General features: G+C 50.2%; 1 protein-coding gene across 3 annotated transcripts; it reads left to right on the top strand.

Moving 5' to 3' along the window:
- The first annotated feature begins 1,706 nt into the window (after positions 1–1,706).
- Positions 1,707–23,430, top strand: c2cd2l (c2cd2 like). Of its 3 annotated transcripts, none has more exons than XM_086177228.1 (14): positions 1,707–2,582; positions 15,340–15,438; positions 15,583–15,702; positions 16,026–16,136; positions 17,622–17,735; positions 17,813–17,912; positions 17,996–18,128; positions 19,072–19,136; positions 19,222–19,322; positions 20,478–20,640; positions 20,713–20,796; positions 21,174–21,304; positions 21,537–21,750; positions 21,855–23,430. In XM_086177228.1, the coding sequence occupies exons 1-14, from the start codon at positions 2,268–2,270 to the stop codon at positions 22,118–22,120; spliced, it is 2,016 nt and encodes a 671-aa protein (XP_086033354.1). In that variant the 5' UTR covers positions 1,707–2,267; the 3' UTR covers positions 22,121–23,430. The 3 variants fall into 3 exon arrangements, with proteins under 3 accessions (XP_086033354.1, XP_086033353.1, XP_086033355.1); XM_086177227.1 differs by having other exon boundaries at positions 1,709–2,582; positions 21,171–21,304; XM_086177229.1 differs by having other exon boundaries at positions 1,710–2,582; positions 21,210–21,304.
- The last annotated feature ends 332 nt before the right edge of the window (positions 23,431–23,762 follow it).

Below are 23,762 nucleotides of genomic sequence, written 5' to 3'. Positions count from 1 at the left end.
ATGTTTTCTCTGAAAAGTGTTTCTTGCATTACTTTTGTTTACCTACATTTGTTAACAATTGAATTGACCGTAAAAGAACATGAAGAATGAGATCTAATCTGCCTAGAGCAGGAGTGGGCAATTATTTGGCGGGTGGGACACATTTCTTATTTAACTAGGTGTTATGTAAATTGAACAAAATGAAAATTGAAATTTAAATACTTACATTTTTTGGCATTTAATTTCAACTTCAAAATCATTCATGATCATATAAATCTACTGAAATTATTTTGTATGTAATCATCCATACAAAATTAAACAAAAGGAACAAATAAGGAGTTTCTAAATTCAATATTGATTGAAAATACTTCAAACTATTCAAGGAAAATGGTTTGGACGGATAAAAAAGCAAAACAGCCCATTAAAAGCCCAGGTCTGGCCTTATGAGACGGAATGGGGGTGGGGAAGGCATAAGCTTTGAAACATTGAATAATGCATTTAAAAATCAGATGGTTAACAAAACTAATGAATGAAGACGGTAATATTTGGAATGCTTTCCTGAATTTAATTTTTAACTCACTGGGAGGACTCAAATTCCTATTAAAATGACTATAATCCTGATAAACTTCCGGTGAATTTGTCAAGTTTTTTACAAGTGGGCTCTACTGGGATGGAAGATGTTGTACAAACATAATTTTTCACCCTCAAATTATTACCTTTGGAATAATATTAGTATTCAGTGTAAAAAGAAATGGTTATATCATAAAAGCTCAGTCGACAACGGTATAATTTTTGGTTACACAACTTCTGAAGGTTAACGGTCACTTGCTATTATATGAAGAATTAATTGCCAAATTTGGTTTTGTTGTTCTACCAAAAGAATGTGACACAATCTGTGAGGCTGTCCCAAGACGTGTTTTGCAACTGCTTTTAGCCCCACAGCGAGGAGTCGTGTGTCAATTCTGAACAAGATCTTCCTGCGAAGGGTGGATGTCACAAAGGACAAATGTCCAAAAAAATATCTTGGGACTCTTTCGGTAGGCAAAACTGCTCCTACAGCTACGGCTTTCTTGTCTTCTTTCAACAAGGATCTAAATTGGAATAAAATATGGCTGACCAGTCATAAATTCTGTCTCAACAATAAAGTAAAGGAGGTTTCTTATTAAATTTTCACACAACATGAACCCGGCAAAAAAACATTGCAAAGATTTAGGATTGATATTGATGACTCCCGTGATTTCTGTGGTATACATGTAGAATCTATTTTACTATTGCTTATACTCGCAACTATTTTGGTTGGATGTATGAGCCTTTATTGAGAGGAGGACTGGATTCTCACTGTAACTGCAGTTTAAGGACATTTTTCTTTCCGACATAGACCGCACCGAGGAAAAGGACTTTGTTTCTTTAGTACAATTTGTGTTGCTCTTGGGAAAATTTCATAATCACAAAAAGGAAATGGATGATATTCTTTCTACAGGAAGTGGATCACTATAAATGGATTTCAAAATCAGAAGGCAGTACGAACGAAATTTATTTTGGAAAAATGTGTTCAAATATTTGGGCGTTCGGTATACGCATAGAAAGTGTTTTAGTTAGAGTATACTGTTTATACGGCTGTCTGATTTTTGCATCTCCGTATATATTTTTGTTTCCCCTGGCTAAACAGATTTGATGTAAAAAAAAACAAACAAACAAAACAAAAAAAAAAACACAAAGAAACAAAAATAAATAAATAAGATAAAATAAAAAACTGCCAAGGTCTGACTTAATGGATATTGAAAACCATGACGTTGAATGCCGGTGCTTTTATTTTGAAGGCGTTCATCTCCGTCTATCTTCCTGTCCGCCGCTGCAGCGCCCCCTAGCGGCCGCCGCCACCCGCTCAAAGTCCGGGCTGCGCGGGTTTGACGGTCGCAGACCGGCGGAGGTCTGAACCGGTGCGGAGGCGCAGCGGCGGGGAGCCGGGAGCCGGGAGCCGGGAGCCGGGAGCCGGGAGCCGGGGAGCCGGGGAGTCAGCCTCCGGTCGGGACAAGCGGCAGCGGGGACACCGTACCGTCGAAAGCCGATCGGACCCTTTTCCGGTCTGTGTGCGGCTTTAGCTGCCGTTCGCGTCCTCGTCTGCGGTGCACGGAACGCGCATTTCGTCAGTGCACGCACGCACGCACACACACATAGACACGCACGCAGATACGCGGACGTGACGCGTCAATCAAAGTTGCGGTCGGCCGGCGGCCCCCGGTCCCCGGTCCGGGATGGACTGATCGAGGCCCGGATGTGAGGAGGTGATGGAGCCCCGGGACTTCGGCTGGCCGGTTCTGGTCGCCCTCTTCCTCGCCTCCCTCCTCATCGTGCTCGCCTGGCTCTTCCAGTACGCGCTGGGCGTCTTGCGGCCGTGGCGGGCGAGGAGGAGCGCCGCCCGCCTGGGCCACGCCGGCGGGGTGCGGGGCTTCCTGCAGAGGCTCCGCTCGGACCGGGACGGAACCGCGTCCGAGGCCGGGGTGAAAGCCCTGCTGACCTCCGTGCTCTGCTTCAAGTCCTTCAGGGAGAAGCTGCAGAGGAGCTGGGTCCAGGCTCTGAACCTGCAGGCCTGCAGACACGGGGTGAGTGATGCATCCTGGAGAAGTCATTGCAGCGAGGAGCCGGACGGCCCCAGGTAGGAGCCGGGATGCCTGTGACGGGAGTGCGTGGAGGTGGATGTGCGGGTGGAGGTGGAGGCGTGGGAGTTGGAGTGTCTGATTTGCCGGAGGACGGAGGCAGAACCTTTGCGTAACATCCCCGAGTCGGTGCGCCGGGCGCTGAAGAGACCCCTCGGCGGAGCGGCGGCGAGAACACCCACACCTCCTAAAAATAGCTCCACGCACCCCGGACCCACGAGGAGGCCGCGCTCACTCGAAAAAGAGACGGTTAACACACTCTGAGAGTTGAATCCCTGGTTTGCGAGCATGCGCGCCAGAACCAACAGAGGGTTTTGGGTCCAACATGTGACGAAAAGGTCAGGATGTAGCTTTGGAGGTTTTTCCCCGAACTCGCCGTGACAACGGAAAAGCAAACACGACAAAGGGTGTCTGAAGGAAGTCGGGCAGTGATGGGTGGCGCTCTGAAATACCGCACGTCCTCGTCCCCCGTCATGTTGTCAGAAACGAGATAATGTAAGGAAGTAACACTGCGAGCCGTCCTTTTAGAAGGCGTCCTAGCTTCGTGTTTCAGGGTGAACAAGCGGATTCGTGTTGAAAACAGCTCGCCGGTCTGCAGCGTTCATGACCGAGATGTGGTCTTTGGTGAGGTCGGCGGGTCTCACACGGCCGCGGACCTGGAGAAGGTGACCCTCGGTGTACCTAAGCTAAGCTGCGCCGACGCTTTTGCTAACCAAAGTGTGGGCGCTGTTGTTTACTTTACGTCACCTGCAGGAGCACCGGCACTGCGGGTTTTGGCCGCTCGTCTGCCAAAGGAACGGTAGCATCCAGCTCCTGCCTCTTTGGTACCTGACTTGTATGCTTCACCACCGTCACAGCGTGATCGCCTGTTCATGGTGTAATCCAGGTGGATTTGTGGACTCGTTAGATGTTCCGACGGTGACATAGTTTCGGTCTTGTCGATATTATTTCACTGACTCATGGATCCAAGTCCCACAGGAGTAGTCCGGTCCGTGTGAGATGCGATGTTTGTAAGAAGTATTAGTCGAGGCGGTTTCTTCAAGGCGACGGATCTTTGGCGAAACTTTGGCGGAGACGATAAAGTAAAGTGGTTGGCCAGATCAGTGATGTTTTCGCGTTGGCTCTAGCGTGGCTCAGGCCAGATCCAGATTCGGGTCGTATTTGATGGACCTGCTCTGCATACCGAGGCCTCTGCAGGAGGGCAAATGGCCTCCACTTGTAAGAGCTGGATTACATTCCCCGTTCACCCGAGGCGCAAGGCAGGCCATCGGGAGCAACTTGGCTACTTTGGCACGCAGACAGGCGTCGCCTAGAATGGAACCGGCGACCTCTCAAACGGAGAGACGCTAGCTCTACCAACTGAGCCCCTTAGCGTTAGCATATTAGCCTTTTTGAGGCTCATTTTGGTGACTGCTTGTGAGTACAAACATAGCTAAGGTCTGAAGAAACTCTTCCTATGCGCAAAACTGTATGCCTCCTCCTTCCCTACCCAAACACCCGCCGTATATTACCAGGAAGGTCAATTATTTTTATCATCTTGATGTTGAACTTGAGCCTACTGTTATCTTTGTTTGATAATGGATTTCCCCCCCCGCCCTCACCCAAGGCTGCGTCTGCTGACCGTGTGATAAGCAGTTGGGTTTTAACATAAAGTGAGACACAACATGCGCCGACTAGCTACAGGCTAGATGCTCTCCACCGCACCTATGTCTTTACCACATGAATCATAAATTACCTGTAACAAAGCTGTCAGCTGTGTTTCTGTGTATTTCACCGTTGTTGAAATGATCCCGTTCAGTCGGTGTTTGTGTGCGGGTTCTCAAAGATCCTTCGCTCCTGAATGCGCCGCAGTTATTCCAGCGCGTCACGCCTGCGTACGATGCGCTAGAAGCTAGCAGAGGCTAGCTGGGACTTTCACCTTTCTTCATGCTCACCTGGTTTCCTTGGTTTATGTCTGTTTGTGAATGAGTTTAATTATGTTTAATGTTGAAGTTGAATGCTAACATTGTGCTAACTTGTATTGCCTATTTGTGCATGGGCTGATGCTACTTGTGTTAAGCTAATCAGCAGACCACATGAGACCCTTGTGGAGAATTTGTCATATGATTCAAATAATATCATTGTTTCGTGAAATCCTCGGTTTGTGTAGAACGTATAGGATTATATTGATGGTTCTGTTGTTTTGCTAATTCAGACCGCAGCCATGAATCCATCTAAAAGGGAACATCTGCAAACCTGGCGTTCTTTAACAGGAACACCAACCCCCGTACCTTGCCGCCGTTGCTTCTGCTTAGCTTTTCATTATTTGACATCTAGGCCTCCAAAAGGGCAAATTTGATTGGGCACGAACACACGGGGTACAACGAGTGTCCCCCCTTATGGTTTTTGTAAAACACTTGCCTGTAAAACCGGCTAGAAACCATTAGTGACGGCGGAGGCTACGATCACGTGGAAACCACGGGCAAGAAGACGGCAACTTGAGAACAGTGTTCTCGGACCGCTCAGATCCCTGCAGGTGTCGACGGGAAGTCGGATTCCTACTTCTTTCTGGTTAGCTCAGAGCCGAGGGATCTGCTCCCGCACCTCCGTGCAGTATTTAGCTGTTGAACTGCGAGTCTGAGCCAGAGCTTCCTCAGATCACGATAGAACATCTGCCGGTTGCAGCGTCTGCTCGGAGAGAACTATGGTAATATGTCTGGGCCGTATGCAAATGAATGCCGTTCATGATACTGATCCCCGCGCAGGGTTTACAAAACGTCGACACGTCCTTTTGAAGGGATGCACTCTGGATTAGAAAAGCAACGCTGGCTTGGGATTCAAGGCGACGTCCCGCCGCTTGACGAAGTGCTTTGGCCTGATGTTGCACTTTCATCCCCCAGATAGGAGTTGATGTTTAGGTTTCAAGTCGCGGTATCAAGTCACATCGCGCCGCTAGCCTCTGGTGCTGAGCGCCCGGCAGGCCCGTTCCCCTTACAGAGCAGGAGGCAGCGGCCGGAGAACATTCTCCTTCACCTCCCGCTTTGAGATTATGTTTCTACATTAGCAAAACACGAGCCCCGCCCCCGGAGGAGCGCCGCGCTGCGGAGATGCTACTCCAGTGTCATCATGCGAGGATTAGCGCTCAAATCCTTATGAGTATTAACCTAAGTACCTTCTCCGGCATCTGAGATCGATGGCGGCCGAGGTCTCCGAACACGCTGAAAACTCCAGGTTGAATAAATCCTGAGGTTGCAGAAATAGGCGCCGCTTTTGCTTCGTCGAGCAGTAGGCTACCGATTTCTTCATTTAGTGTCACATGATAGATCCCATGATCTCCTTGACCTTTTATGTAACTACTCCGCGTCCGTCCAAAGGTCCACTGAGTTTGCATGCGGGTGGTAAAGTTAGGTGTCACCAGCGCAATGAAAGACGGCAGTCATTCATTCATTAACTGTAGGTGATGTAGGTCGGAGCCGAACCCGGCTGCCATCGGCCGATCATCGGGCGATCTTTGGGGGTCGCCCCGGATCACAAGGCCACTTATGGAGACCTGGAACCTTCTCGCTGTGAGGCAACCGTTCGATATTATCCTTATTATCACTCTGTATTCGTGCGATCACACAGAAGGACGGACGGGGCTTCAGGACAGAGATGCTCCCAACTCTTGCCTCCACCTGCTGGGCCTTGTGACTCACTCTGCCTGGAGACTACCCCTTGCAGGAGCACGGCTACTTCTCAACAGGGCTACGCTACCAAGGTCTGGCTGTTTTGTCCGTGATAAACATCGGATCCTTTTCCTTCAACGGAGGAGTTAATGGGCCCACATGTGGGCCGTACATCTCAGCACGGATCTTCTGTCTTGATGGCTCGCCGCCCTCTTCCAGTCGCTTGCACTTCTGACTTTTCCCTTAAGAGCTCGAGATGACATGAACATGTCAGAGGTACCAGGAGGCCACTCTGCTCGTTACTACCGTCCGTCCTTCTCGCCGCAGACTTAATCAGCTCCTGACCTCCACCGCTAAGGAATCAAAACCGCCGTGGAGACGAGCAGGACAGGAACCGAAGGAAGTTCAGGGAAGAACGAGCATCGCCGGGATTCCCAGATATTGTGGTGCGTCGAGCGGCGCCGCAAAGGGCTTCGGCCGAGCGCGTCCGACTTGACGTACGGCGGCGCTACGGAAGGAGATGCGACGGCTGTAACTCGACCCGGCCTCCCGCCCGGACACATTTAGCCGGGACTTTTGTTTTTGTCAGCAGGGCTGAGCGGCACCGGGAGGAAGGGGGGAGGACGAAAAAAAGCAAATCACATAATTCGGCAGCCCTTTTTGACGAGGACGCATCAACCGCAGAAGCCGAATAGCAGTTAGCATAGTAGTCTACCCTGCATTTATGACCCTAAAAGTTTATCATTTTTATTGATAGTGGAGATGGAGAGAGGAGGCAGAAGCACGAACCCTTTCCTGGCTGGCAATTGATCCCCCCCATTAAAGTGCATTAACCGGGGCGATTATGGTAGCGGCGTGACGCCGAACCAGCTGAGCGGAGTCTTCAAGGTGCCGGTCGGAGAAGCAAATCACAGAGGAGCTTCGCGCTTCCTGCCGTTTGCAGCTGGGGGTCTTTACACATTTCAAAGATGATCGGGAGGATCGGCCCTGAGGCCTCGGTGCAGCTGCTTAATTACGGCTTCGCCAACAGGAGGACGGCCCGGCTGTGCGCACACACACACACACACACACACACACACACGTAGGTGTGTGAGAGAGGGCGTCCGTCGGCCGTCACCCATTTGGCAGTGTTTAAAGACAAAAAAAAGGTCTTGGTTTCGTCCCTCCTTTCTTGGAGCCCATTATCTTCCGAGATTCCCTCTGAAAATGTCCGCCGTCCTCACAGCTGCCTCTTTTATCGGAAAACACTCGATGCGGAGCGATGGAGAAATTTCTAGATGTTTTTTTTTTCCAGGGTGCCGCACTTCTGCTTCCAGACCAGGCTTTCGGTTTACATTGAGGCCGTCCGCTGTGTTTTCTGTTTTCGTTATGAATACCGCCGTGAGTCGATTTCCAGCAGAAGGTGTGAATCGGGCGCCTGAAGAGTGCGAATCTTCTCTGTAAATATGTTTAGTTTATAGGTCACGGTTGTGGACAAAATAAGATTGACATTCAGGATGAAAGAATCACTTTAAATAGCAAAGAGCCAGTTGGCACGGTTTGAATATGTAAATAGGCACAAGGAATATTTGTTGGTTTAATGGAGCTCTCGGATTACCGGTGGATCTACATTCCCATCCTCGCTTCTGTTGGCGCGTCGTGGGCGGAGACCCGAAGAACCGGATCACGGATGCGAGTGGGCTCGGCGTGGCCAGAGGAGGGGCTCGGGGGTCTGGCCCGGGGAGGTGGTCCAGGCTTACCCACCAGGAGCAGGTCCCGGGGAAGACCCGGGACGCACCAGGAGGGACGATGCCCCCGACCTGGCCTGGGGACGCCTCGGGTTCTCCTGGAAGACCTGGACCGAGTGGCCCCATTTTAAATCTAGCAAACCTTCTCTGCTAGCGTACAGCTCTCCCATGGAGGTCCAGCTTGATCAATTTCATCATGGTATCGACTGGCGACCGATCCGTTCCCCCTGCTGCCAGGGATAAGGGGTGGAGAGAATGAATGAATACATTTCATAGTTGTAGTTTCAGTCGCCGGAAGCAAGCAGATGGTACTTTCCAGCTTTGCATTGCCAGACCAAACAACCAGAGCTCTTTTCATTCGTCCACTGGACATTTAGAAGAGCCAAAGGACAAGCAGGACTTCAGACACAACTGGCTAGAAGAGTAAAGAAACACGGGGTTCAGAGATGGAATCCTTTACGCCGAAACAAGAAAAATGCAAACGTACAACATGTCGCCGCCGTGTTTCTTCCTGTCGAAGCTGCCGGTCCGGACATAACCTGCTGTGTTTGGCCTCGCAGAACCGCCCGAATCCGAGAGGCCCTGCAAAGTAAAGTGAATTTCGAACCGGGTAGAATCACGGTGTCGTCAGCGTAGAACTTAACTTTTTCCCATCCAGGATTTTGTGGCGTGACAATCACCCGATTGTTCTGGTTTGTTGCGCCGCCACAGTGAACTTTGGGGCGACCGAAGCTTCGCCGGCAGAGCAACAAGAGGTAGGCGGTTAGATTACCGGCCTGGTCGGCGCCTTCCGCGGCAGCTCTGCTGGCCTTCGGTTTGTGTGGGTGAATGTGAGCCGGCGCAAAGCGCTTTGTAGGAGACCATTTAATTTGAATTACAGGCCTTGACATTCACAATTTGCTGCTCAAGTTTGGCGGTTTCACGTGAATTCTTTTATTCACCCGGTTATCGCTCCGGTTTCGCAGCCCTTCGGTCTTCTCAGTTTTCAACCCAGCCCTTCTCGGGGGCGTAACGTGATTCATAGAGAGACCAGAAGTAAACTACACTGAAAATATTTCTATAGATTTAAATCCGTAAGCGTTCAAAGACTCAAAATACAATGTCGTGTTGTTTACTTTGCTCCTGAGGTTCAGAGTTGTGCAGTGGGAAAATCAGAAAATGTTGACCAGGTTTGACCTGTATTTATTCAAACAAGCAGGCCACGAGGATGAAACACACACACACACACACACACACTGACAACAGAGAGGTTGAAAAGATGAAAAGGCCCAGAAGTACAGAGGGCTCACCGCACGGGGTCGGGTCGGGTCGGGCCGGTGGGCGGGCCGCTGCTCTTTGAGTGAACCGGCGCGTCTGTTTGTGGATTTTGCTGCAGATCCCATCCTGGCGGTTTGCTCCCATGGCGTCCGACACCTCCTCCGAGAAAAGCCAAAACAAAACCTATTCAGCGTGTATCGCCGTAAAGCTTATTTGTACTGGCTTAAAATACACCTTGTGTCAGAAGACCGTGCGTTTATTCCCGGCGCCAACGGGACACGAGTGCACGCCGGCGGTGTTTGCGAGTGATGTTTTCCACGAGGAGGTGTTTCCTCCACCCCCGAACCGGCACGCAACCCAGGACGCTTGTTGTTTTTCTCTATTCAACTTGCAGGGCGACGGGTTTTAACGCAGTCCAAACAGGCGTCCGTTAAACAAACTAACGAGCAGCACTTGAAGTTTGTTCCCTTGAGCTTTCACGATATACCGTCATTTCCGGACTTTTCAGCGCACCTGGAAAAAAGCTACACTGGCTAAAAAAGAGCTAAATAAATCTATGTGTACATGTATCGGCCGCGCTTGTCTATAAGCCGCAGATTTACACACAAACATTTTTTTAACTTTTAATTAAATACATACCGATAACATTCACAGGTACGTATTGAATATTTTTCAGTGGCTGTAAAAAGATGAATAATAAATAAGACAAGGAAAAGTCCGTCCATTTTCTATCCCGGCTTCGTCCTCCTCCGGCTGGTCGCTATCTCAATCTTCCTCCTGCGCACAAAAAAAAAAAAACTTAAGAGTTTGGTTTGTTTACAAGTGTGCAAAAGATTTGCTACCGACGATCCTGTCCTTTGCCGCTCACCTTCCCGTGGAAAACATGTTTCCATCCACTCCTCATTTCCTGTTCCGTCAATTCCAAATCAAAGCAGATGAATCTGTGGCAGTTTGATGAATGTGTTTGTCTTTTTCCTCACTGACGCTCCAAAATGGTTTATGGAAAAAAGATAAATGCAGATTATCATATTTTCTGGACTACTGAGCGCACCTGAATAGAAGCCGCACCGGCTAAAAATAACTAAATAAATCTGTGTACATATATAGGCTGTGAGCTGCAGGTTTCCATGTTGTAACATGAGATATTTACACAGCTGATGAAAAAGATGAATATTAAATAACGCAATTCATCCACGTTCTATCCCGGCTTTGTCCTCCTCCACTTGATGTCTATCTCGGTCTTCCTCCTGCGCACTAAAACTGTTAAAGTCGTCTTCTTCGCTGTCGGAATTATAATTTCACGCTCATTTGATCGGTCCGATGTGAGGAGGCTAAATGTTTTGGCGGCGTGAAGCTCGTCAAAAAATCCATAAATTAGCTTCTAGTCGCTTCTAGTCTGAAAGTGTCGGTAATAACGCGCCACGTTACCGTACTCGTCCCCGGGATACACTTGAGCCGATCCCCGGCTTCACCTGGAGCTTGTTTGCTCGGCTATGCGATATAAGCTAACACCTGCCGCCGCGGAGACCGCGGGCGTGATGCAGGCCAGATAAGAGCAGCGACGGTGAAGCTAAACAAAAGGGCTTTGTGGCGCCGCTGGGAGAGGAGCGACCGGCCGGCCGAGCCCAGGCCGAGACGCTAATCCTAGCCGCTGTTGAGCTCCGGTTCAAGGAGTGTGTATGGTCTGCTAAAGAAATGTTTCCTTGTACGGATCGTACAACAGGAAGCGGCGCCACCGAGGCCGGCGGGGGTCGTTTTCGGGGACGCTCGTCGGATCGAACTGATGTGGCTAATAGGGGTGTAAATCAGAGCCATCGTGACGATTCGATCCGATTCGATTTCTCAAGGCAACGATTCGATCGATTCGATTTTTTTTTCCGATACTTAAAAATGCCCCACGATTCGATTCCGTACGAATTTTTTTTTTCACTACGATACGATTTTTTAATACGATATGTTTTTGGCCCTTTTCGAACCGCTCGGTAACTTTTGTGGGAAAAATGTACCCAGCCGGGCTTTTTCTGAACATTCGCCTTCAACGACACCACGCCGTCTTTTCAGGTGAGCCGACAAATTAGAAGCGTCGCCACGGTAGCTAACTTCAATTCCACATTCTTTCCATATCGCCACATCCTTTACCAATTCTTTCCCGTTTTTGCGGAAGCCGAAATACTTCCACACGAACGATTTTCAACCTACAGGAGTGTGTAAGTCCGCGTCCTTCTCAGCCATATCGATGTCCGCCTCCCGAATGTTTAAATGCGAGTGCTTTGCCAAAGAGGGTGTGTCCGCTGAAAGACTGTGCTGAAAGAGGGGAAGGGAAGCGAAGTCGGTGGAGACAAAGTAGGTTACCGTGAGAATTACGCCTCAGAGCAGACTAAACATAGACCGGTAAAATGCATACATGGATCGATACTCTTGCCGACGTGTCGATGCATCGGATCGTCAGCTGTCGGATCGATACATCGATACATATCGATTTTTTTTTTTTTTTACACCGCTAGTGGCTAACTAATGTGATTACCCATTTTTGTTTGCCGGATATTCTCGCTTGGAGAAGCCCCGTCTCGACGTCTCGGACCGGTCGCGGATCATCGCGATCTAACCGGGCTTGGCCTCGGCACGAGGCGCGCTCTGTCAAACCTGGTTATTTGGCGAAGGCGCGGGGCTCACGGGCATCTCGGCGGAGGCGAGATCTCGGTGATCGGCTGTCAGAAACAGCCCGAGGCCGCCGTTCACGTCGGGGGTCGATGATTAATGAACTGCGAGTTGACGTCGCCTCCCCGGCGGGGGGATGTTCAGCATTCGGGGGTTCTTTTGCAGGGAACGTGGAAGGAAATGAACCCACTCATCTCCGTGCATCGCAGGCGCCGAGGTTTCCTTTTACTCTGGGGGTCAGAATTTACCACCGACGTCAGAATCCCACATTTAAAACCCCGTCGCGAATCTTCCGGCCACAATAACAATTTGTTTGCGTGAAAGTGCTAAGTTGGCGGAGCGCCTGTGAGCTACCGGAGATGATGAAAATTGATTTTCATTTCAAACACCGAACACCTTAAATAAGCCTGGATGTCATTTTATATCCAGTATGTCATCGTTTCTGTATTTCATAGCTCGTCTCAAGAAGCCGCCATCGTGCAGAGATAATGAATATTTGGTTGTACTATTGAGTAGATTTCCTCATCGGATCACAAAGTTGGGAATTCGTGGTCACGTAAAAGGAGATGCCTTCCGCTTCCAAAGCGGAATGAAGACCACGAGAGCAAAGGTTTTGTATTTTGGGGATTATTTAATACTCGGGGTGTGAACGGCGAGGAAGGCTAGGAGGAGAGAGCGGAGCTTTTCGGGTTCTTCGGACGCCTTGCGGAGACGTTCGGCGAGAACGAGCGGGAAGACGGGCGCCACGCTGGACTCGGTGTGATGATATTATGAAGACAGAGAAACAACTTCTGAGAAATCATCAGAATGCGACTCGACAAAACCGGAGGAAACCGAGGAAAGGCCCGAAAGGGAAGATAGCGAGGAGGCAGGAAAGGTCTGGGTCGATAAACCGGGGGAAACCAAAATAGCGATGTCGTACATTTGGGCGAGACAGTGTGTGGATACTGAAAAAAAACAACTCGACTTGACTCCGACGGTTCTGGTGTTCACGCCGGGTCGTGACGTTGGGTGAAGCATCGACATCAAACCAACGCGTCTTAAACGGGAAACGGTCCTGGTGGGTTTTTCTGCACTGAATCCAAACCAGGAGGGGAAAGCAGGCGAGGCGGATGAGGGTCACCAGGAGCCAAAGGCGGAGTGTATTTCTGGTTGACCCACATGCTCCTCAGAGGCTTTCAGCCAGACGCACCCGAAGGGGTCGACGCTGACAAACCTGAAGTGACACCGTAGATGTCCGCGGGATCTGTCTCTTCCACACACACACACACACACACACACACTCTCTCAAACGGTGGTGGTGCGCAAGGACGAGCTACAGCTAGTAGGTTGTCCCCGGCGATGACAGAATGAGCTCCGTCGCGTCCTGCCAGAGGAAACGCGGCACCGCGGCGCACCAGATGGCGACGCGAGAGGCCGACGGCGGCGCCCGCGCAAACGCCGAGATGTTTTTCGGGTCGGCTTTGCTCGCGAACCGAACGAGCGTCTGCTAAAAGCGTCCGCCCGGCGGCAGATGTTGAACGCAGCCGGATGCGGACGACACAACCCGAGCGCCGTCCATCCAATCTGGACGAAGCGGAGATCCCTGCCGTCGCGTGTGCGGACGACAAAAATAACGCAGCGTCTCCTCGGTGGATTACTAAATCCCGGGGAGATTAGGCCGCCGGTCACGGCAAAACGGAAAGAAATCATTAGATTCCCTCCCGGGTCCGATGGGTGTTCGCCAAACGGCTGCGTGGCGTTCCCGTGGAGCAGACGGGAGGGTTTCGGCCGGTTCCACGCTTGGCGCCCCGACGGAGCCGTCGATGCTGTAAATGAGGAATCGATAATTCCACGTCATTTAGGCGCGTTCGCTCTGCGATGGACGGACGGCGTCACACAAGCCGGGTGAACGCAGCCGCTAGAGTCGGGCGTGGGGGTCATGTGACTGTAGCGGGGGGGCAGGAGGGGTTATAAAAGCCTGCGGCATTGTAGTTGGCTTTGTGCCCTTTTGGCTTGAACACACACACACACACACACACACGCTACAAACTTTGTTATATCATCCTCCCACCTCTGCAGCGCCTCTGTTGTGTTTTGGCCCGGATCGGACTGGACGCGAGGGCGACATACGCTCCGACAACGGGGGATTTGCTTCCTGTCACTCGCGTCTCCTGAGCCAGTTAAAACCGTCCGGCGTGACAAATCCCCCTGGCACCGGCGCCGCTCGCGTCTCCGCCGGCCACTTCCAGGAGGCGGCGGCGTCCCGGACGTTAGCCTTCGCACGGAGCGAAGACGCCGCTCCAGCCCATTAGCTCATATTTGTTTTTTTTCTAGTCGCACAAATGAACTGGCCGAGACGGAAGCCGTCAGAATTCCCCCGACGTTCGTTTCCGATGACGGTTTTATCAATAAATATGAATAAAAGTGATGGAGAGCGATGCGAGACGCTGCCGCGCAGGTAGATTTTAATTACCCTTTTTTTTTTTCCATTGCAGTGATTTATAAGAATAAGAACAACTTTATTTATCCCGAAGGAAATTGTTGTGCCAGAGTTTCGAGTAGAACATAACAATAATAAATAAAAGTAGGAAATTGTATCAACAGTAAAAAAAAAAGGGGGGCGAGAATAAGAAATAAAACTATAAAGTGTCAAAGTCAAGGCTATAATGTACACTGCTCAAAAAAATAAAGGGAACACTTAAAAAACACATCCTAGATCTAAATGAATGAAATACTCTTATGAAATACTTTGCTCTTTACACAGTTGAATGTGCTGACAACAAAATGACACCAAAATGATCAATGGAAATCAATTGTATCAACCCATGGAGGTCTGGATTAGGAATCACACTCAAAATTAAAGTGTAAAAACAAACTCCAGGCTGATCCAACTTTGATGTAATGTCCTTAAAACAAGTCAAGATGAATGTGTGTTGCTTCCTGAGTGGACACTATGATTTCACACAAGTGGGATTGACTTGGAGTTACATTGTGTTGTTCAAGTGTTCCCTTTATTTTTTTGAGCAGTATATTTTAAGGTCTTAAGTGCAGAGATTTGAAGATTTGAAGATTTATGTCACCTTCCGGCGAGCGAACAGTGTTTCCCCGACATGAAGTCGGGCCGGAGGAGCGCCCTTTGACCCCGTCGCCTTCGAATCTTAATAACCCCTTGAATTTGAGGGGTTTTAGTTTGTTGCCTGTTTCTCGCTTTAACTTCCGATCGTCAAGTTGACAACTAGAAACCTTCAGCCAACCAATGAGCCTCCGTGTTTGCAAGAAGTTCCTCCTGCGGTCCAACTGGTGCAGGAGGTTCATGGAGACCCAGCGCTCGGAACGCTGAGTGCAGGACCAGAACGAAGGAATGGGTGAATGAGTTTCAGTCTCGGGTTCACGTCCTGGACCGTGACCTTCATTCTGCGTCTTCCCCCCCGACAGAGCGCCGTGCAGATCACGTTTGACGGCGACCTCCAGCTGGCGGCGGCCGCCGCCGCCTTAAAGAGCGCGACTTTGGCCGAGCGATCGTCACATCGGATGGTAAACCGCCCGACCCCTTTCGACGAGGAGTTTCAGTTTGAACGTTTTCTTATTCCTCGATCATTTAATCATGCATTTACAGAATGAGCGCGGGATTTTTTTCTGAAAATCGCTCTCTCCTGCGTGCTCCTGACTGTTCTCCAGGTGTTGGACTGTAAATGTTGCGTGGACGCCGTGACATTTCCCGTGACCGTCACCCAGCAGTCGCCGGCTGCCGTTTCCATGGACACCTACCAGATCACGCTCGCACCGATGGTGGCAAAGGTACAAAAGGCGCGGCACCTGGATTTTGTGATTTGCACATTGGAGGCCGGGCCTCCAGAGCAAACACGCGTGTTTGCATTGTCATTCAAATATTGAATTTACATCCAATTTATTAGCGCCGATGTGGAGCACCTGTGGAGCTTCTCACTCAAGAAGTCGCTCCTCCTCCTCCTGCTGCTCCTCGCATCCCGACGTTCTCGCAAAAAAAAAAAAAACGATCCTCTGTGTTATTATTATTATAAAGCCGCGAGAAACAAATCGATTAAAAAGACGGCGAACGTCTGTATTTATGAGAAGGTGAACCTTCTCGGCGTCTCCATCAGGTGGTGGTGTATCTGCGGGAGGTGGAGGACGAGGGGCTGCTGCTCTCATGGACGCTTTGCAAGCAGCCGGCGTTCGCCCTGACGGCCTCTCCGTGCACGCTGCAGAGAAAGGTGAGAAGAACCGGCTGGACGTCCAAAGGGATCTGAGGGACGGAGCTTCACGAAGGGAGAACCGGAGATGGAGGGACGTCCAAGAGACTGAACGGATGCGACGTTCACGTTGATCTTTCTTAACGGCGGTTTAGAGCAGGGGTTCTTGACCTTTCTGATCCCGAGGCCCATTTTTTTCAGTACAGAGTGCAGCGCCCATTAAATATAATTTTAATATATATTATCTACACTGCTCAAAAAAATAAAGGGAACACTTAAAAAACACATCCTAGATCTAAATGAATGAAATACTCTTGTGAAATACTTTGCTCTTTACACAGTTGAATGTGCTGACAACAAAATCACACAAAAATAATCAATGGAAATCAATTGTATCAACCCATGGAGGTCTGATTAGGAATCACACTCCAAATTAAAGTGTAAAAACAAACTCCAGGCTGATCCAACTTTGATGTAATGTCCTTAAAACAAGTCAAAATGAATGTGTGTTGCTTCCTGAGTGGACACTATGATTTCACACAAGTGGGATTGACTTGGAGTTACATTGTGTTGTTCAAGTGTTCCCTTTATTATTTTGAGCATTATATTATTATTAATTATATGCGCAGCATTCGTGACATCAGTGGACTCGTCAAGTTGCAAAGAGAAAAAACGGGCTACTTTTTACCCTTTCAATGAGTTGTCGCTGTACGTCTGAGGCCGTGTCGGCGATGCGGTGACTCACGGTGAGGTTTGAGAGTTGGATGGTCAGCAGCTTCTTCTCAGCGTCCTCTGCGATCATCTCACGGCCACGAATCAACAGCAGCAGGCAGAACCAGCTCCTCCGCTATGGTGAACGGTTTCTTACTTTGTGCCGCACGTCCGGCTACGAGCTAGCTAGCTTTCAGTGCACTTTTAGAGTCGCCAGTCAGTGACACGATCCATCTTTTCTGCATCTGCTGCTTTTCTCTTGAAAAATTCCACCGGCGTTCCCACGAGCGTCGGATGCTTGACGGCTTAAGTGCTTCGTCAGACGGCGTTAACACACACTCCACACACCGGGCTCTCGGCGCTGCCTCGCTACCTCCGTTTACGAAGCCGAACTTAATGAAGTCGGGATTGTTCTTGCGCAAAAATGTACTTTTTGGCGGGGGGTCGTCTTCAGTTTTTCGTTTTAAATATTTCTCCATCTTGTTTGTTTCCAGCTAGCTGAGTGTCTTCTCCTTATTTATGGAGCTGGTTAAAGTAACAACTGACTGATGCGTTAGCGCCGCTACATGGTCGGGAGTTGTTATTGCGTCCCGCAGCCTCGCGGCCGACACGTACAAAACAGATTTTTTTCGCGGCCCACTAGGTGGCGCAAGTTTGGGCCGCGGCCCTGTGGTTAAGAATCACTGGTTTAGAGGAACCTAGACGATCGGTTGAAAAGTGTGTGTGGAAAAGAGTCGTCGTCTGGAACATGAATGAGACGCTTCTTCTTCTTCTTCTTCTTCTTCTGGGTCCCAGGAGGCCGAGGGCTCGGCCGACCTGGACGTGATCCGGGGCCTGATCGAGGACGCGCTCTTCAGCTCCCAGCCCGCCGTGGTCCTCCACCTCAGGAGCTCCGCGCCCCGTCCACCGGTGAGACATTTTTCAATAACCGCTACGACCGGGTCCTTGAAGACCTCGCCGTTCATCGAGTGTGTCGTAAATCCCAGCCCCCCGTGGATCATCCGTCCGCGGGATTAAACTCCCTGCCCCGGAGGAACCCGGCGCGGCGGCTGCTGCTTCGGCAGCTCAGGGCAACCTTCGGCAAAGGTCAGACATCTTCCCTCCGCCGGAGACGTTTTGTTTTGCTTCTCCCGTCCGACCGACCGACCGAGCCGCCGTGTGTTTTGCAGCTCAGTGGTGGAGGGCGGGGGAGCTGTGCTGCGTCCTGAGCCTCAACCAGCCCCCGACGGAAAGGACAACGGGGTTCCTGCCGGCGCCGGGAAACGCCGGCGCCTCGCTGGAGTGGAGCGATGAAATAACGATGTAAGAGAGGCGACGCGCAACGAACTTTGTGTGCTGCGGCGCCGGGATTAGCTCTTCAAAATGAACAGCACGACCAACTTGTGAAAGATAATTGTGAAACATTCAGAAAAAACATTCACAAGTCATCAGATAAAAGCTAAAACCCCAGCATCTTCGCTAATACAGTCGCTCGTGTTGTTAGCATGCTAAACGCCTGAAGCGTGTCGAAATCTTTTCGTGGCAACTGGACTTGAGTGTCTTCCCTCGGTGAAGTTTCTGCTCTCATCCCGGAGGCTTCTTCGGCTTGAGTTTTCCGTACGTTCCCGCCGGAGTCGGGGGGCCGAGGGGGCGGCTCGTTATTTTAATGGCGGAGTTGTTTAAGCGGACGCCAGCTTGAACGAGGTTGTCGCGCCGAACAAATGTACAACTTCGGGTCCCGTCCTGATCCGCTCGTCTTACGGAAAAACTCCCGGCGGTCCGATGGAACCGAGGAAGCGCCGCGGATGAGGAGCGATACGTTTCAAGTTCCTGAGACGAGAACTAACCGGGACCCGGAGGACCGAGAACCTCCACGCACTCGCTAAATACCGTCTTCCTTCTTCATGGCAAGGCCTCCCAAACTAAAGAGCCGTAACTCAGCTGGAAAGGACTTTTCCGTCCTCTCCTTGCTGAAAACCCGACACCCCGCCGTCCCTTTTCGACACCTTACTTTGCATTTCGGCCGTTGGGCAAAGAAGATGGAGCTTTTAGCGCCATCTGGTGGTGCTAACATGTATAGCAGGCTGAGATGAACCCTTCAGGAATGGAGCTGCAGCTCTTAAGAACACGACCCGCTCAAATCCGCCGCGCTTTGGTCCGATTTCACACACGTTGGCAGGTTGAACGGACACTCAAACGGGGTTCGCGGTGAAAATATCACGAGCAGAAGGTTGTGTTTTCATCTCCGGTCCTCGTTGTGTTGCAGGGAGCTGAGCTCGGAGAGCAAAGAGCTGAGAGTGAGACTCCTGGAGCGCAGCGGCCCGAGAGAACGTAAGGCCGCCGCCTGATGGCGATTTATTTCGGGCGCCCCAAAACACGCCACCGCCACAGAAGAATCTGCGTTGTGTTTGTGCAGAGTTCCTCCCCGGTCAGGCCGGCGTGGCTTTGGACGCCCGAGGCGAGATCCCCGCCGCCGTCACCCTGACCCTGAGCCCCGAGGCCACCGTCACAATGGAGGTGAGCCGCAAAGACATCCGGGAGAACGACGGCGTCGCTCTGATGCGCGCGGTTACATCACTTATAATTATCTAACATCAAGCGTTGTGCAACAGCTGACTCGCAGTCCTTTGTCCTGCACGTGCAGCCCGTCTCCCAAAGCCCTCCCAGCTGCAGCCTCCTGCCTTCCCTTCCCGCCTCCTTGCGCCAAAAATGAAGCGCGGCGTCTTTACAGGCGAACGGTTACTGTTCTTCAACAAAAGACTCTAAAATAGCCCTCGGGCGAGGAACACGCTGGAGATGCTTGGAGGCACGAAGCTGTCCAGATGTACCGACCAGAGAGGGGAGGGTGGAGTCCAAATGACAGGGAGACTGTCGGTCTCGTGACGGAGCATCCAACCCTGCATGGATGGATGGATGGATGGATAAAAGGAATGGATGGATGGATGGATGGATGGATAAAAGGAATGGATTTATGGATGGATTTGTGGATGGATGGATGGATAAATAGAAGGAATGGATGGATGGATGAATGGATGGATGGACAGATGATGGATGGATGAATGAATGAATGAATGAATGAATTGATGGATGGATGGATAAAAGGAATGGATGGATGGATGGATGGATGAATGGATGGATGGATTAGTGGATAGAAGGATGGATAAAAGGAATGGATGGATTTATGGATGGATGGATAGAAGGATGGATGGATGAATGGATGAATGAATTGATGGATGGATGGATGGATTAGTGGATTGATGAATGAATGAATGAATGAATGAATTGATGGATGGATGGATAAAAGGAATGGATGGATGGATGAATGGATGGATGGATTAGTGGATAGAAGGATGGATGGATGGATGGATGGATGGATGGAATGCTCGGTACTGGCTAACGTAGCATTCAATCTTGGGAAAATTAGCCTCCATCAGTAGAAAAGACCTCCAAGTTATCGAGTAACTGAAGAAGATGTGATAAGACGTTGCGTGAACCTGAGCAGATATCTCCTAAAAACCATCAACTACCCGAAAACGTGTACGATGTCGATCATTTAAACCGCCGAAACCGAATCCGACCTTTTCCGGTGTCTCATTGCGCGCTCCTTGAGGGGCCCGTGGAGGCGGAGATGTTCTTCTACCCTCCACGTCTGACGCCGTTTCTGTCCTCCAGCTGCTGCTGCTGGAGTCGGAGGAGCTCCGCGGAGCTTCGCCCCTGCGCTCCTCCCTCACCCCCGCCAAGAAGGTGGACGTGGACCGAACCGTCATGCCGGACGGGACCATCGTCACCACGGTGACGACGGTGCAGTCTCGACTGAAGCTGGAGCGCGGCCCGGGTACTTCTGCAGAACATAAGTAAACCCATGTTCTCTGGAGGAGCGATGTAGACTCAGTTCCGTGCCTTTCAGCTGATTCCCCGTCCAAGGTGGAGGTCAGCGACAAGACGGCCGGCGTCCCGCAGGACGGAAGAGGCAGCAGCCCCGACCCTTCCAGTGAGTTCTCCTGACACTTCTGACCTTGCAGTGTGAAGCCGCGGTGGAACACGGAGCTCCAGATCCGAATCATCTCCTCCCGTCATCGCGAACCCCGAGCCGTCACGGCCGATCATCTGCCGCCGATCATCTCAACCCCCCGTCCTCGGCGTCTCCGTCTTTCCTTTCTCTCTGGTCTTTTCTCCACACGTTTCTTCACCTCCTGTCCGTTGACCCTCTGCCCTCAAACTCCTCCACCTTCTTCATCTCCGCTCCCTCTGGTCGGATCTTTCCTCCAGCTCCCGGGATGTTCTCCGGCGTTCTATCACCTCCTGGATGTTCCTCTGCCGATCCCCGTAACGCTGATCTGTGTATCTGTGTCTCTTGTCGCTCAGAAGGCGGCCGCCTTTCTAACGGCTTGGATCCCGTTGCAGAGACGGCCATCCGCCAGCTGACGGAGTCGGCCTGCAAGGCGGCGAGGAAGACGCCGACCAAGCGGAGCACGCTGATCATCTCCGGCGTGTCGAAGGTCAGAACGCCGAGAAGAATGGCGCGGTTCCGGTAGAACCGACGCTGGGCTCGACATGCCGGCGTGTCTGAAACGGACCGGATGAATTCGATCTAAAATTAGTCCTCGCGTCCCCTCCGGACAAATTACGGCAGAGCGAATCTTCTGACCTGATTTCGGTCGGAGCTGGGAAGCAAACCTAGGGCTTTTCCAAGGTGTATCTGCCCAAACCTTGCTCTTTGCGGTTCCTCAGGTTCCTCTCTCCGAAGACGACTGCGCGTTGTCCAGCGGCTACGCCGCCGCCATGGACGCGGCCGTGCACGGCAACCACTTCGGGCCGGGGCAGCACCAGGACCCGGACGAGACCACGCCCTCGGACGTGTCGGAGCGTCCGTCGGTGGACGACGTGGAGTCGGACACGGGATCCACCGGGGCCTTGGAGACCCGCAGCCTGAAGGACCACAAAGGTCTCCGTTTTGTCCGTCCATCTGGCGTCGGACGAGGAAAAATTTTAAAAACGATAAAGTGTTTGCTCAGCGTTTTCCTGTTTTCCTTCCCTCGCTCTCCGCAGTGGGCTTCCTCCAGAGCGGGACCAAGCTGCTCTTCCGCCGGCGGCACCGAGAGAAGGAGTCGTGTCTCAGCCAGTCCCACGAGGACATCTCCAACGCGGGCGCCAACTTCTCTGCGGCGGCGGCGGCGGCGGCGACGGCGAGCGGACGCAAAAAATCCGGCAGCTTCTCCCGGCGCCTCATCAAACGCTTCTCCTTCCGTTCGTCGGGGAAGTCGAAGGGCAAAGGGACGAGTACCAACGGAGGGACCGGTTCCTTCAATAACTGAAGGTCCAGGAGAACGGGAGGTGGAGCGACCCGGGCAGGTCCCTGCCTGGACGTCTGGAGACCAGGACGTCTCTGGGAGGGTTCCTCCTTCGTCCCCAGAAACTGCAGCCCAAATGTGACGGGTCGCTTCCTCCCGCCGCTCCACGGACAGAAGCAACTGTAGAAATATAATATAATCATTTAATGTATGATGCTTTGGTTGCACTTAGGACTTTTAAGTTTGTTTGTTTTTTTAAACAGGATGTGTAAAATCCCAGAGCTGTAAATACATAATTTATGATTATGATTATTATCATTATTATTATTATTATTATTATGTGGTCCTCATGAAACAAGTGCTTTTTATTTTACCGCCCACATGGGTCGTTATTGATGCACTATACTGTAAAATAAAGAAATTGCTGTGTTACTCCATGAAAAGCTATATTTAAACAGGTAGTTTAAGTAACTTAAAAACCATATATATAGATATATTCTTTAAGAATATATTCCATTCATGATTGCATTTGGTTTTCCCAATTTTGTCCAGTGTTGCATCTTACAAATAAGCCGAAAAAGAAGTGGTCTATTTGTTTCTCGTTCATTTTGTACCGGCTTTGGATAAATGCCACAAGTTTGCAACTGCAGACCAAACCGGACAGGAGAAAGCAGATCTCTTTCTCTCGAAAACAACATGACCGTGCAAAAGCAAGAGGAGAACGTGCGCGCTCACGTCCTGTTTTTAACCAGTTCAAATCTGCATAAAGACACATTTTTGTCGTTGCGTAACTTACTATGGTGCCGCGGAATTATGCATTCTGGAGCATCGTGAGGTCTCAAAGAGGTTATCTCCGCTGAATGGCTTTTATATTTTATGTAATGACATGGCGGCGTGTGAAGGGGGACGTACTCAGGGTTCAAGACAAATAAAAACAAAAGGGTACTGCATACTTAGTGCATCCTTGACCGGCAACAGAACCGATATGTAGAAATGTACATATTTGTCATTTTATCAGGCAAAGAATTATTTAATGCAAAAAATAATCAGACGGTTTATTAACGGTGAAACATGACCAAGGACAATTTCATTCAGTGCTCTTTTTTTTTTCTCTCCAATTTCATCAATTTATTTGTGTCACGATTCAAATACATAAGAAGTAGAGACTCATTTTGTGCGCTTTTAAAGCTACCGGTACCAATGAAATGAACAAAGCGGCTTCCTAATCTGGCTGGTAGAGGGGTGACACGGGGGAAAGCCACTGCAAAATCTGTAATTTCCCATGTGATGATAAATGTTTAATTTATTGCAAATAAAAAGTATTTTTTAAAGCCTCCCTTAATTTGGATGTGATCAAACATCAGGGCAAGTTGTCATTTGTCATGGTGTAAAAGGTAAAGATAGCACAGTTTACAATGAATGGAATAGTATCAATGTGGGAATTATTTTTAAGGACAAACACACACACACACACACACACACACACACACACACACACACAGTGGAGCATCGGTTACTGTACTTAAGTATAAATACAAATTAAAAGATAGCACAAAAGGTTCAAGTGTTAAACGTATAGCAATGGTGTTTATTTTGCAAATTAAAGTCGTGAAATGAAAAGTATTTTTAACTGGACTATTTGGATTAGGAAAGAAAAAAAAAACAA

This window comes from Fistularia commersonii, chromosome 29 (genome assembly GCF_037954325.1).
Source record: "Fistularia commersonii isolate RoL2024-O1a breed Wild chromosome 29, RoL_Fcom_v1.0, whole genome shotgun sequence".
Lineage (NCBI taxonomy): Eukaryota > Metazoa > Chordata > Actinopteri > Syngnathiformes > Fistulariidae > Fistularia > Fistularia commersonii.
The sequence above is the reverse complement of the archived record's forward strand: the minus strand, read 5'-3'. Positions and strand labels throughout refer to the sequence as shown.

What these genes read in the sequence shown, in the direction of transcription:
- c2cd2l (XM_086177227.1), top strand. Translation starts at nt 2,268, where the DNA reads ATGGAGCCCCGGGACTTCGGCTGGCCGGTTCTGGTCGCCCTCTTCCTC. An exon ending in AGGCCACCGTCACAATGGAG is followed by an intron (nt 19,323 to 20,477) that starts GTGAGCCGCAAA and finishes TCTGTCCTCCAG; the next exon opens with CTGCTGCTGCTGGAGTCGGA. An exon ending in CAGCAGCCCCGACCCTTCCA is followed by an intron (nt 20,797 to 21,170) that starts GTGAGTTCTCCT and finishes CTTGTCGCTCAG; the next exon opens with AAGGCGGCCGCCTTTCTAAC.